The sequence below is a fragment of the Bos javanicus genome, chromosome 17 (assembly GCF_032452875.1).
Source record: "Bos javanicus breed banteng chromosome 17, ARS-OSU_banteng_1.0, whole genome shotgun sequence".
NCBI classification, from domain to species: Eukaryota; Metazoa; Chordata; class Mammalia; order Artiodactyla; family Bovidae; genus Bos; species Bos javanicus.
The window spans coordinates 51,944,512-51,958,568 of NC_083884.1; the positions used below are offsets into that span (position 1 = coordinate 51,944,512).

Below are 14,057 nucleotides of genomic sequence, written 5' to 3' on the forward strand. Positions count from 1 at the left end.
CACCTCAGGATGTACAGCTTTTCCCAAGTAGTCCTGCCTGGGGGTGAAGGGCATGGTTGGGGAGGTCCTTTAGCTGGGGAGAAAGGAGATCTGATCTACGTTTTAAAAGGATCCTGGTGACTGCTGAGGTTGGAGTTGGGTGGATGTAAGTTCTTAAGAAATCTCCCAGGGCTCCTTGGAGGTCCTTTGAGGGGATGGAGGGGAAATGGGCTTATTTAAAGATAGAGGAAGAGGAACTGGAGACTTCTAAGAAACTCTGGGTGGCTTTGTGGCCAAGCTGAGCCCATCTTAAGAGAGGCTCTTGTGAAAACGAATTCGGAAACCACAGAAACTGTGACAGGAGGGCATCAGGCGTGATCTCGCTCTAGTTCTTATATAACGGGCCCCGAGTCCTGTGCGCTGTTGTCAGGCAGGACCTGGAGGGGGCTTGGTCAAGACGTGCCCCTTCAGATCTGTGTGTTGCCCGCCTCCACCTGAGTCAGTTCTCCGGCGGAGCTCTCACTTTTCAGAGGTCTTGGGGACGGCGACCCAGCAGCCCAGGCTGCCCTGCGTGCCTGCTCTGCCCAGAGAGCTGAGGCTCTTTTCCTGGAGGGGTGCCCAACCCCAACAGGAACCCCCACCGGGCCTGCCCTATCCTTCCCTGAGCTTACCCCACAACCCTGGAAGCCAGACTGTGTGTGTGTGTGTGTGTGTGTGTGTGTGTGTTGGGGGAGGAGGGTGTAAGGCTGAGTCACTGATGCACAGGTTCAAACCCCATCCACCAGACCTGCTGTGAGTGGTCCTGGGAGAGCTATCTGGCCCCAAGCCTTGCTTTTCCTCATCTGTGAAATGGGGTCATGGTGGTACTGCAGGAAGCGCAGTGCCTGGCGGGGAGAGTGGGCGTGATTGACGGTGGCCCTGCAGGATGGGTTAGTCAGCGGTGAGCCCAGCCTGGATGGTGGGTGTATTCACTTCCTGAGGTGGCTGTAACAAATGGCCACAAACTAGGTGCCTAAGAACAACAGACATGTATTCTCGCTCTGTGCTGGAGGCCAGAAGTTCAAGATGTGGGCAGGGCCGTGCTCCCTTTAGAGGCCCTAGGGGAAGCCTGCCTCTTCCAGTTCCTGGTGCTCCAGACGATGCTTGGCTGTGGCCACAGGACTCCCATCTTGGCCTCTGTCCTCACCTCCCTTTTCCCCTCTCTTCTCTTACATGGATGTCTGTCCCGGGGTCTAAGGTGTGTGTCAGCCATGTCCGACGCTTTGCGATCCCATGGACTGCAGCACCAGGCTTCCCTGTCCTTCACGATCTCCCAGAGCTTGTTCAAACCCATGTCCGTGGAGTCTGTGATGCCATCCAGCCATCTCATCCTCCGTTGTCCCCTTCTCCTCCTGCCCTCCATCTTTCCCAGCATCAGGGTCTTTTCCAATGAGTCAGCTCTTTGCATCAAGTGGCCAAAGTATTGGAGCTTCAGCATTGGTCTTTACAATGAATATACAGGGTTGATTTCCTTTAGGATGGACCGGTTTGATCCTGCAGTCCAAGGGACTCTCAAGAGTCTTCTCCAGCACCACAGTTCTTTTTTTAAGAGATGGCTAAAGGATGCACACTCTGTATCCCCTGCACCTCTGATGTCCTTATGCTTCACATCTGGCTTTGTCCTGACTTGGCCCAGCATCCGCTTCTGCAGCCTGAGTGATGGGCCGCAGGACAGAGGCTGGGAAAGCCCCGGCCTGTCCCCTTCACCCATCGCTGAACATACGGACAGCCAGTGGGGGAACATTTCTCTGACTCTGTGGCTCCTGAGCCGCTGAGCCCAGCGGAAGAAAGCCTTTAGGTGAGGCCACGGGCTCCCTGGGGGTACGGAGGATGCCAGGGCACTAGGTGACCACACAGATCAGCTTCCCTGGCCAGCCGGCTCCAGTCAGCTCCCTGGCACCTCCCTCTGTGTTCTCTGTTGGTTTGAGACTGTCTTCCTCAGTTTAGGGGGTTCTCCTGGGCACCCCATCTCTTATTTCCTCCCTAATTATAGAGTTGCATCCTGCCACACCTGGCAGGGCAGGAAGGGTTCAAATTCTGGCTCTGCTGGGTGACCAGGGCAAATCACTGAACTCCGGGCCTCAGTTTCCTGTTTCATTCAGTGGGGACTGTAGGAACACCCACCTCATCAGGCTACTGAGCGAGAGGCTGCAAGCGGCATGCTTGGGGCCGTGCCTGGACCACCGTGGTTGCTCGGAACTGTCAGCCGCAAGCCGACCCTCAAATTCAGAGGGACCCCAAATAGCCAAAACAGTGTTGAAAAAAACCCACCAAGTTGGAAGACTCACTTCCTCATTTTAAAACACATTGCGGGACTCCCCTGGCAGTCCAGTGGTTAAGAATTCACCTTCCAACACAGGGGACGTAGGTTCGATTCCTGGTCTGGGAAGATCCCACATGCCGTGGGGCAGCTAAGCCCGTGCACCGCAGCTCCTGAGCCCACGCTTTAGAGCCCTCGAGCCGCAACTATTGATCCTGGGCATCCAGAGCCCCTGCTCCACAACAAGAGAAGTCACTGCTCGCCACAGCTGGAGGAAGGCCACAGGTAGCAACGAAGACCTAGCACAGCCAAAATTAAAAAGTAAATGTAAAAAACCCCGCAGAACTGCAGTAATCAGCACAGTGTGATTCCAGCCTAAGGACAGACACGGAGGACAGCGGAACAGAATGGAGAGTCTGGAATCAAGCCCTCGCATCTGTGGCTGGTGGGTTTTTGACAGGAGGCCAAGTCCATTCGGAGAGTTAGGACTGTCTCTTCAACAAACGGTGCTGGAGCAGCAGGATGGTCACACACGCGGAATGGAGTTGGGCTCCGCCTCACACAGTTAACACACACACGCACTCGAAATGAGCTAGAGACCTAAATGCAAGAGCGAAAGCCAGGGCTCCCCTGGTGGTCCAGTGGTTAACAATGCACCTGCCGTTGCAGGGGACACGGGTTCAGTCCCTGGTCTAGGAAGATCCCACATGCCTTGGAGCAGCTAAGCCCCTGTGCCACTGCTCCTGAAGCCCCTGCTCCTGGAACCCATGCTCTGCAACAAAGGAAGTCTCTGCAGTGAGAAGCCTGTGCACTGCAAGTAGAGAGCAGCCCCTGCTTGTTGCAACTCGAGAAAGCCCGCATGCAGCAACGAAGACCCAATGCAGCCAGAAATCTTAAAAAAAAAAAACCAAAAACCTCTAAAGCCATGCAATTAAGAAAAGCCCTGGTGGTGAATCTTTATGACCTTGGATTTGGCAGTGGCTCTTGGGTGAGACTGCCCAAAGAGCAGCGAAAGGGGAAGTAGACACGCTGGACTTTATCAGAACAACCGTCAGGATCCTGACCTCCCGTCTGGACTGTGCGATCCAGGCCTGATGGCGCCCAAGCTCTGAGCTCCCACCTGTACAGAGGGGGGATGCCGGTCACCGCTTTTGGGGGTTTGGGAAAGTCGGTCACGGGAAGGACTCGGCTCTGTGCCTGGCACGTGGCGCAGTGGTCCTTAGGCCAGTGTCAGTGGCGATGGTGATGGTGAAGCCGATGTTGCTGTTTATGATGGAGATGATAGTGATGGCAAAGATGATGATGGTGACGGTGCTGGAACAAAGAATTCTCGCTGAGGGTGACAAACTGCGGTCATAGCGGCCATCCTCCTTTTCCTGTGCAGATTCTTGCCCCTGTCGCCTGCAGGCTCGCTTAGCGGTGCTCCAGCCTCTGAAATGTGAGTGTGAGACAGTGTGTGAGTACATGTGTGCTTGAGAACGTGGGTGTGTGAGATTATGAGTGAGTGAGTGTGGTTTGTATTGTGAGTGAGAATATGCGTTATGTATTTGTCCGTGTGTGTGTATTAGGGTGTGTGTGTGAGTGTGTGCGTGTGTGTATGTGCGGGGATGTGTGGGGATGTATGTGCTTCAGTGTGAGTGTATGTATGTGTGAGCATGTGTGTGTGTGTGCAAGTGCGTGTGTGATCCGTATCCTCCCCCGGCCAGCAGGGCCACCCAGGTGGAAACTCCTGGCAGGGTCATTGCTGCCCCAGGTGGGGCTACGGCCACTGCCATGGGCTGCCCTGCGGTGCCCAGGGCCCTCAGCCCTCAGTGGACAGAGAGCGCGCCCAGCACACAGGTGACAGCAGGTGGCAGTGTGGTCAGATATGAAGGGGAACTTCCTCATGTTGAATAGTCCTCAGGAGCTGCTCGCGTCTTTGTGTGTGGTGATTGGGGCTGGGCAGTGTGACTGGATAACCCCTCGTGGCTGTTCTGTCCCTTTTGCTCTACAAGGGCCCCAGGCAGGGCTGGGTCATCTTGCCAGCCGCCCCTCCACTGGGCAGCTGGTTGGTGGCCCCGCGGGTTTCTTGCTTGTCTTCACTGGTAACTGCGTTTTTTCTCTCTGCTGGTTTTTGAGTGAGCACGTTCTCACCTTTAGCCCATCTGACATTCTCCTGCTCTCGCCCATCAGACCAAGGCCTCCTGAGCACCGCAGGGCAGCCTGTGGCTGTGGCCACTGCCCCTTCTGGGGCAGCAATGACCCTGCCAGGATTTGCACCTGGATGGCCCTGCTGGCCGGGGGAGGATTCGGATCACACACTCACACTGAGAGGGTGGGGAGGGTCCCCTGCTCTGACGATGGGCTGAGTATCCTTCATGTCGGTTCCCACCCCAGGAGTGCTATCTGCAGCATGTTGCCACGAACATGTGTGGCCATTGCGTGCTGCTAGAACTTGAACTCCCAAGGGTTCTTGGGGCAGCCCGGTTTGTGTGGTGCCCCTGGTAGCTGGGGGTCAAGTTCTGCTCCTCCTCATAGATGGCCTGACAGCCCCCTGGGGACTGTCAACGTTGCTGGGTTTGTTGAGGACCAAGGTCACAGACTGCCTTGGTCAGAAGCTGAAATTCAGGATGGGATGGGGTGTCTGGGCACGAAGACCAGAGACGGGCTTTCTGATTATGCTGAAGTGTTGAGAAGGCATTCAAGCGAGACTCCCAGACCGTGCCATCTGTCCACGGCAGCTGTTAGAGATGGGGAGATTGGGTCTCAAGAGCAGCCGGACGCTCCATGCCTGCTCGAGGTCTGGGTCACCTTGGAGACTCGGAAGCCAGGCAGCTTACATTCTGGGCTGAGCAGGGGTCTTTTCTCTAAGGAAGGACATGCATAGAGCAGGAAGCACTGTGGTTAGACTCAGAGAGGGACTTCCTTGTCGTGAACGGACAGCAGCTTGAGTCTTTACACCCAGTCCTTGGATCTGGGGAGCACGGCTGGGTCTGAGGCTGTGGCATGAGGAACTATTCAGAAAGAGAATGCGTTCCACAGAGCCGCCCCAGGTCTGACGGGCACCCCAGAGCTGCACCATCTGACACATGATGGAAATGGTCTGCGTGCACCGCCCACTGCAGACAGTAGCTGTGGCCCCAGTGGCAGGGGGACCAGGGACCTGCATTTAAATGCGACTTAGTTTTACATGATTCAGCTTTAACGGCCACATGTGACTGGAAGCGTCTGTATAGTATAAGGCCTTTCTAGAGGAAGGCTGGGGGTGGGGGTGGCCCACGCCCCAAGGAGCAAGGCAGCCGGATCCTTAGGGCAGGCTGTGGCCGGGGTCTGCCCCGGTCTCCGCGTGGTCGTGTGTCTGCCCGTGCACCCGTGTGTGATCGCATACCTGCCCGTGCGCACGGCAGAGCAGGGAGCCCTGGGGTGCTGAATGTCGGATGTAGGAGGAGCAGCTGCCACAGGGCTCCCCCGCGTCTCCCCAGGAACAGAAGTTCTGCCAGCGCTATGACCAGCTCATGGAGGCCTGGGAGAAGAAGGTGGAGCGCATCGAGAACAATCCCCGGCGGCGGGCCAAGGAGAGCAAGGTGCGCGAGTACTACGAGAAGCAATTCCCCGAGATCCGCAAGCAGCGGGAGCTGCAGGAGCGCATGCAGAGGTGAGCTGAGGACCGGGCCCACTCGCGCCCCTCACCCTCCTTCTCTCCACACCGCCCCCGCCTGCCACCACCTCCTTCCCTGCCTCCCAGGACCTGGGTCCGCTTGCGGCACTGTCCACAGAGGACCCCTGGCTGGCATGAAAAAGAAAAGCACAGCAGGGTCTCGAATTGCACGCCAAGGGCCGAGTTAGGTCCTTGGGTGTGTCACTCAGCACCTGCCTGGCCTTAACACTTCTTGGAAAGAAACTTAAATCCATTTTGATGGAGTGAGCTCTCCTTCTGGTGTGCCATGGGCTGGTACCCACCCCAGCTTTGTTCATTTATGTGGCCCCCGAGTGTGAGATCCCTGGTGTAAGTCAAAGGGAAAGGATGCTGGTCACAAGTGGCGGGCATAAGGACTGGGTGCAATCCTCTGTTGGAGTGCCCAGCACACAGTAGGTGCTTGGTGGTGTGTGAGTGCGGTTTCTGTTGTCACACAGATAAGGCAATGGGCTGTGAGCAGGGATGATGGGCTTCACTCTTTTTTTTTTAATAAATATATGAAAATTTATTATTGTATGATTCTTAGTTTTAAGTTATCCCTGCATGTTGTCTCCTCTTTCTGTTAGAACCCTTGATTATTTGCCATGGGTCTTTTTTTTTTTGTTTTGGCCACACCACATGTCATGTAGGATCTTAGTTCCCTGACCAGGGATTGAACCCATGTCCCCACAGTGGAAGCTCAGAGTCTTAACCACTGGACACCCAGGGAAGTCTCTGGCTCTCACTCTTTACTGGATGCTCACATCCCATATCTCACTGAATGCCTGCTCCCAGTCCTGGGAGCCAGGTACCACCTTATCCCCAGGTTACAGGGGAGGACATGGAGCCAGAGGCTGCGAAGAGCCAGGCCTGGACTTTGTATGTGGATCTGTGCAGCTGGTCTTTTGTGGGGGGCATCTTAGGAGAGAAAAAGGGTTCTGGCATTTTCTGGGTGAGAGTGGGGGCGCTCCATCCCTCCCCCAGACCCCCTTGGCTTGGGGCCATCCGTGTGGGTGTGGGAGGCCTGGCTCCTCCCCACTGCCCACACGCCGCCTCTGGGGAAGTTGTGGGCTTGGGGCTGTGCCGCTGTGCCGGCTGCGAGGGGCTGGTCCTGAGTGTGTGCCTTCGATCTCCAGTAGGGTGGGTCAGCGGGGCAGCGGGCTCTCCATGTCGGCCGCCCGCAGCGAGCACGAGGTGTCCGAGATCATCGATGGCCTCTCGGAGCAGGAGGTAAGTCCTTGACCCCGACCTCAGCTCCACCCGCTGTGTGCCCTGTCCAGGGAGAGGGTCTGGCAGGAAACAGAATTCACCTGGGTGGTTGAGATCAAGGGGCTTGGTACTGAATGTGGGGCGGAACCAAGGAGGGATCTGGAGGCCCCAGGGGTGTAGCCATTGGGTGTCCCCGGGCCTGCAGGCCGAGCGGGCAGAAAGGCCTTCCCGGGGCCATGCAGGAGGGGCCACCTGGCAGGACGTAGCCAGGAAGGGTCACAGCCAGGGACCCCGTCATGATGCCACGGCCGAGTAAGAATCCTGGCCTCTCACCCCTCCCCCACTCCCTGTCTACTTTCAGTGCTTCCCATTGGCTGAACCCGACCAGAAGCCAGAGGGCACAGGAGCCTGAGGGTGGTGGTTTGTAGGTCAGCCTCCCAGTTGTCCAGAACCAGGGTCAGAGGGGGGTTTCCCAGCTCACCAGCTGTTCACCAAGCCGGGGACCTTCTATCTAGAGTTCCCAGATGACCTTCTATCAGCCAGGTGACCCTGGCTCTGGTCACTGGAGCCCAGAGGTGGCCAGGGAGCAGAGAGAGGAGGCATTTGCTCCTGTACCAGCCCTGCCCCCTCCCAGGTCTTACAAGCATCTCATGTGTCAGTTCCCCATCCCCCCCTCCATGTTCCCAACATCACAGTGGAAAGGAGGGGGCCTCGCAAAAGGAGGGGAACACATTCTTCCTCCCCCGGGCCTTGTGTCCAGGGAGAGCTTTTGTCCAGCTTGGAGGTATTAACAACTCCAGATCAGTGCAGTCACTGCTCATGAGCTGCATGTGGCTGTTTAAATGGAAATGACCTGAAACGAAATAAAATTAAAAACTCAGTTCCTCCAGCGTCACCAGTCGCATTGCAAGTGCTCAGAAGCTGCGTGTGGTTGGTGGCCCTGTGCTGCACAGAGCAGGCCATAAACACCTGCATCACTGCAGAACATTCTCTTGGGTGGTGCTGCCCTAGGTCACTGAGTCTCATATGGGACAGACTGAGGAGTCCTGGGGAGGGGACATCCAGCTTGAATTGTGATTTCCCAGGCCCACACCCCCAGCAGTTCTGATTTAGCCAGTCTGGGGTGGCAGAACTCAGAAATCTGCATTTTCACCAGGCTATTCATGCAAGTTTGACATAGGTAGTTCAGACTATCTGGCTATTTAAAAAAGAGCTTTCATTTTATTTTTATAAATTTTAATTAAAAAAAAAATTTTTTTTTCTTGTCCTCGCCTGGCGACATGAGAGATCTTAAATCCCCAACCAGGGATCGAACCTCTGCCCCCTGCACTGGAAGGAGGAGTCTTAACCACTGGACTGCCAGGGAAAAGTGTGAAAGCCAAACTGTCGGTTGCCCAGTCATGTCCAAGTCTTTATGACCCCATGGACTATAGCCTGCCGGGCTCCTCTGTCCATGGGATTCTTCAGGCAAGAATACTGGAGTGGGTTGCCATGCCCTCCTCCAGGGGATCTTCCCGACCCAGAGGTTGAACGTGGGTCTCCTGCATTGCAGGCAGATTCTTTACCATCTGAGCTACTAGGGAAGCCGAAGTCCAAACCTTTGTCTTAAAACCTCACATGGTGTGGCCCTGTTTTGAACACCCTCTAGTCTGCAGAAAGCAGAACTCGGAACGCCTTTGTCCACACCTGTGGGTTTGCTCCGGCTCCTGTCCCGCCAATGGTGGCCAAGTACACAACCCACACTGGCATGTGGAAGCAGGAAGAGGGTGACCCTTTCCTGCAGGCTCCCTGCTTGATGCAGGGTGCATGGCATCTCAGCTGATTCAGTGTTCCAGCACCACCCCCATCCCAGAAGACCACTTCCCCAGCTCCTGGCCACACGAGAATGCAGCCACCAGGGTCCCTGGGGAGGTTGAGGGGACAGTGTTTAAGGGTGATGGTCAGAAAGGGAATTCAGGGCAGCAACTGTTCACCCAGTCCAGGCTGACCTGAGGTTCCCTGGGAGGGTGGTGAGGAGGGGGCTGGGCAGGAAAAGAGATGCTCACGATTTCGGGGGAACTTGCAGTAGTCAGGGTGCGAGCCCACTGTGGGTGGAACCATGGAATAGGGTGGGGATTCCCGCGAAGAGGAACCCAGCTTGGATCTGCCAGGACTGTGTGTCTCATGCAGGCGAGGGACACAGGGAGGTGATGGTATTGGAGGGCTACTCAAGTGCCGGGGAGGCTCAGGCCTCCCTGGGAGTCCTCCTCTCAGCCAAGGTCAGGGCTGTGCCCCCACTGCGCTCCCCTGCTTCTGTTGGGAATCCCCAGCACTGAATGGAGCGCTTAGATGTGGGAGGCTAGGCAGCAGATCCTTTGAACCGGCTGACCTTGGCTGGGCCGGGGCCCTCGCCTGCCTCCGGAGATTGGTAATTAATCGCCAGTAATGGGCTGGCTGCAGAGATTTGGGGAAATGAGTCCAGCTGAGTGGCGGCTCTGAGCCTCTTAATAGCTGCCCCGATGCATTAGGAGTGAGGCCGCCCGACTCCTGCGGTGCACAGGGCTGGGCAGGCTTGGTCCCCAGTGGGCACGCTTGAAGGAGCGGAATCCGGGGCTGGAGGCGGACGGCTGGTGAGGAAATGGTTCTTCAGCCTCGCTGGGCCCTGCCAGAGCAAGGCAGCCCCTCGCCCCCCACCGCATGCCCTCTGAACCCGAGGTGGGGGTGGGCAGCCCCGTCCCTGAGCCAGCCAGGTTGCACATCTTCCCTGCAGTGTTTTATGGCACTTGCATTTCTAAAGGGAAGATTCATCACTCCCCTCTTACTGCAGATAAGGTGACTGCTGCTCTCTGTGTTGAATTTACAGCCCTGCCCACCATAAACCTGTCTGGAGCTGCCTTTAAATTCTCCCTTCCCCCTGCACGGGCCTGTTCTTATTTTTTAACCCATCATGCCCTTTCTCTCTGGTTTTGTGTTTTCCCATTCTGACTTGGAGCATCCCTACCCTCTGCTCATTCACTTGGGTTCCCCTGTGCTGGCAGGAGCAGCCTGTCCCCTCCCCGGCCCGGTCCCCAGCTCCTTGTCCTCTTGCATTTTCCGACCAGGGTGGTGCCCTCCATTATCTCCATTTTCCTTCCAGAATCTGGAGAAGCAGATGCGTCAGCTGGCTGTAATCCCGCCCATGCTGTATGATGCCGACCAGCAGCGGATCAAGTTCATCAACATGAATGGGCTCATGGATGATCCCATGAAGGTGTACAAAGACCGCCAGGTCATGAACATGTGGAGTGAGCAGGAGAAGGAGACCTTCCGGGAGAAGTGAGTCCCCTGTTGGTGGGGTGGAGGGGGCCTGGCCAAGGCCACCCTCCCCTATCCTGGGAAGCCTGTCTTCTTGAGGTTTGCCCTGGCTTCCCAGGGCTGTGACGACAAGTGACCACCAACTGTGTGGCTCACAACAGCTGGAATGTATTCTCCCACAGTTCTGGAGGCCAGCAGTCTAAGATCAAGGTGTGGGCAGGGTGGCTCCTTCTAGAGGCTCCGAGGGAGGGTCCCTTCCAGCCTGGTTCCCAGTGGTGGCTGGAGATCTCTGTCACCCCTCTGCTTGCAGATGGCTCCCTCCATCTCAACTGTCTTCGCATGGTCTTGTTTCCCATGTGTCTCTCTGTGTCTTCTGCTTTTCCTATAAATTCACCAGTCACATTGGATTCAGGGCCCACCCTACTCTAGTATGACCTCATCTTAACTAATTATATCCACAAAGATCTCATTGCCAAATAAGGCTACATTCTGAGGTTCTGGGAGGACAAGATTTTTGGGGGGACACTATTCGGACCAGTACAGAGTGTCAGGGAAGCTTTATGTGAAATGAGTCAATGTGTATTAGAAGAACAAGGCAGGAGGGCCTTCGAGGCTGGTCTGAAGGCGTGGGCAAGGGCATGTGGCTGGCCGGTAACTGGTTTTCATTTTATCTGGAAAGTGACTATTGGTTGAGCACCTCCTTCATCACAGACACTAAACAGATGTCTTCTGGGGTTTGTGCATTTGTCCCGCTTATCCCCCATAACAGCGTTACCCATCTGCATTACACAGAGGAGGAAACAGAGGCTCAGAGAATTTAAGACACTTAACAAAGGTCACACAGCTTGCAAAGGGTGGAGGCAGGATTCAGAATCCCCCAGCTTCAGGTCAGGGGCTCAGCTGCAACTGAGAGGCTTGTCGGGGGAGAGGGAAGACGGAACCAGGGAGTAGGGAGCGCTTTGGGAAGCAGAGGCAGGATGTGGATGCTCAGAGGTGAAGCTGGGGCTTCTAAAATGGAAGAGCAGAATGACTGTTTTGGGGAGATGAGTGAAGGGCCAGATGGAGAAAGCCCTCCTTTCCCCCACTAGATTCAAAAGGTGTGTCCCAGGGAACCCCATCCTGAGCACATTGTACCTTCACAGGACTGAGGACCCCTGTGAAGCAAAAGGGTGGGAAACTGAGGGACAGGTGGAGACCTTAGCACTATACCAGGAGGGCGTTGAGGGCTTAGCTGCTGGATGTTCACGCCCACCACCTCTTTCATCGCCAAGAGAGTTTCCTCAAAAGAGATGACCTGCGTGGGTCATTAACTTAACTTCTCCAGCCACCCACTGTGGTTCCAGGCCATAGGGACGGGGGCTGTCTCTGCCCTTTGCAGGGTCAGGTGACCCCAAAATGCCAAACTGGGCTCCCGAGATGGGGATGCTTCTGGGTCACGGGCAAGGCTGGGGTGCATCAGCCAGTGCAGTCACCAGGACTTGGAAATGCAGGAGAAGCGACTGAAGAGGCTCTTGGTATGGAAAGTATTGTGGTTTTTTGTTTTTTGTTTTTTGTTTTTAATGGCTTTTGATTATAGAAATTCTAAAACATACATAAAAATAGAGGGATGGTATGATGCCCCCTTGAGCACCTAACACAGATTCAGCAGTCTTCCACAGGAAAGAGGGCTGTGGGAGCAATTTCCACGTGTGTTCGGGGACTACTGCTCAGAGACAGGAAACCCAGGTACTTTGTGGCTCCTTTCTAGGTCTCATGCTCACAGATGTGCTTGCCCTGCCGTTGAATCAGTCCTCTGTATTAGGTGTTTTACACTTTAAGAACCAACTATGGGATGGTCATGGATTCCAAGAATGACTATTGCATTAGGTATTTAAATCCCCCTAACGTGTTTCCTATTTTTATTTATGCCTTTTTTTTTTTTTAAGAGGTTTCTGGGGGTGCTTTGTTCTGACCCAATGATTGCATACTGTTAGTACAGTAACTGAAGAATGGGGGACCCAGGCTGGGCTGATGTGTGCTGAGACCCAATTTGGCAGCTTGTGTCTTTCAGGGTCCTGGGTGATCGCTCCTTTTCAGGGGAAGTTATAGCACTCAGGAGCTTTGAAAATCGTGTGTCAGTGGCGTAGAGCTCACTTAGTGGCCTTGTGATTTCGAACAGCCACTTCTCCTCCCTGAGCCTCAGTTTCCACATCTGTAAAATGGGTGTAGCCTAAGTGCCTCCTTGTCTGGCTGTTGAGGTGCCTCGTGTCAGAGTAAATTCTCAGGAAACATTCTCAGAGGATACAGGTGTAGGTTGGAGGGAGGTGGAACAGTTGACCTAAGGGAATCCTCTGAGTTTGCTTCTTGGTCTCCTGGGGGCCTCATCTCGGCTTGGGGAAACCCCGAGGAAAGGATATTTTTTGGGGGGTGGGGGAAGGAAGTGTCACAGGGGCAGGGAGAGAAAGGGAAGATTCTGTCTGTCTGGAAAATCAGGGCGTTAGGCCGCCTCCAGCTTTGCAAGCTGCCTGAGGCGGACTTGCAGGCCGGGAAGCCTGCCTGACTTGCGGCTTCCTCTGGGAAGACAGAAGAGGCTGTTCCGGATTCTCCAGTGTCTGGTTGGGGAGCCAGGGAGGGGCCGGCTGGCCTCCAGCCCAACCATCTGGAGGGCTGGGCAGGATGAACGCCAGCCCTGGCCCGGACTCCCTGGGGGTGGGGGTGGGGGACCCGGGGCCCCTGCCTCCCCAGCAGCCTCTTCCCTCCCCAGGGAGGCCGCGGGGTGGTGGTGTGTTGTGGGGGGGGGGGGGCGCAGCCAAGGCCCCGCCCAGCATCCCCGGGGCCCCAGCAGCCGTGACCCACATCTCCACCCCCGCCGTCCGCCTGCTCCTGTGGCCCTGACATTTCAGCCTGGCCCAGCTCTTTCCCAGTAATTCTCTCGGCTTCGCAGGAAGCCAGTTGGTGGGGCGCCAGTTCCCGCCACCCCTCCAACTTCGGTCCCTTCTTGCCGCCTCCTGGGCTTGCTTGCCTCCTGCCCGCCTCCCTGCGGGCACTCGGAGCCTCTGCTCCCATCTCTCCCGGGGAGGCCCGGCAGCCTCGAGATTCTGCGCCGTGACCTCACCCGTGGGGGCCCCGTGTGGGCCAGGCGAGGCCCAGCTTCCCAGGCCCAGCCGGAGATAGAAACAAAAGCAGATTTTTAAAAGGGGGGGAACCCCACCACAGGGCTGCATGTAATGTCCTCATTTTTCCTGGAACCCGCCTCTAGCAGGACAAACAAATGTATTTTCAAAGGCGCTAAAACCAGTGACTCACTCCAAGGAACGCCCTCTCTTACCCCTCGGTCCCGCCCGCCGCGGCCCTTCCCACACCCCCCTGGGCTTAATTGCTCCGAGTGGGGCGGCGCCCGTCCAGCCGGGCCCGCGGAGATGGCAGGCGCCCGGGAGCTCGGCGGCCGCCCAGCCGGGCAGCCCCCCTCGGCCTGGTCTCAGGCCCGCCCTTCTCTCCCCGCAGATTCATGCAGCACCCCAAGAACTTCGGTCTGATCGCATCATTCCTGGAGAGGAAGGTGAGTCTGCCCAGGAGTGCAGCGCCGCCCGCCCCTCCCCGTTCCCCTCTGGCGTCCACTCCTGCGGGTAGCCGCTTGGGCTGTTGGTGAAGGACCCTCCCTCC

The 14,057-nt window shown here is 56.3% G+C and overlaps 1 protein-coding gene across 21 annotated transcripts in view; it reads left to right on the plus strand.

Annotated features, from left to right (window-relative positions):
- NCOR2 (nuclear receptor corepressor 2) overlaps positions 1–14,057 on the plus strand; it is a 237,130-nt gene that overhangs the window by 128,509 nt on the left and 94,564 nt on the right. For all 21 annotated transcript variants that reach the window (XM_061384552.1, XM_061384554.1, XM_061384548.1 and 18 more), the window contains 4 exons: positions 5,740–5,912; positions 7,070–7,163; positions 10,258–10,436; positions 13,899–13,953. In XM_061384552.1, the coding sequence (XP_061240536.1) occupies positions 5,740–5,912; positions 7,070–7,163; positions 10,258–10,436; positions 13,899–13,953 (501 nt within the window). The remainder of the gene's footprint in view (positions 1–5,739; positions 5,913–7,069; positions 7,164–10,257; positions 10,437–13,898; positions 13,954–14,057) is intronic.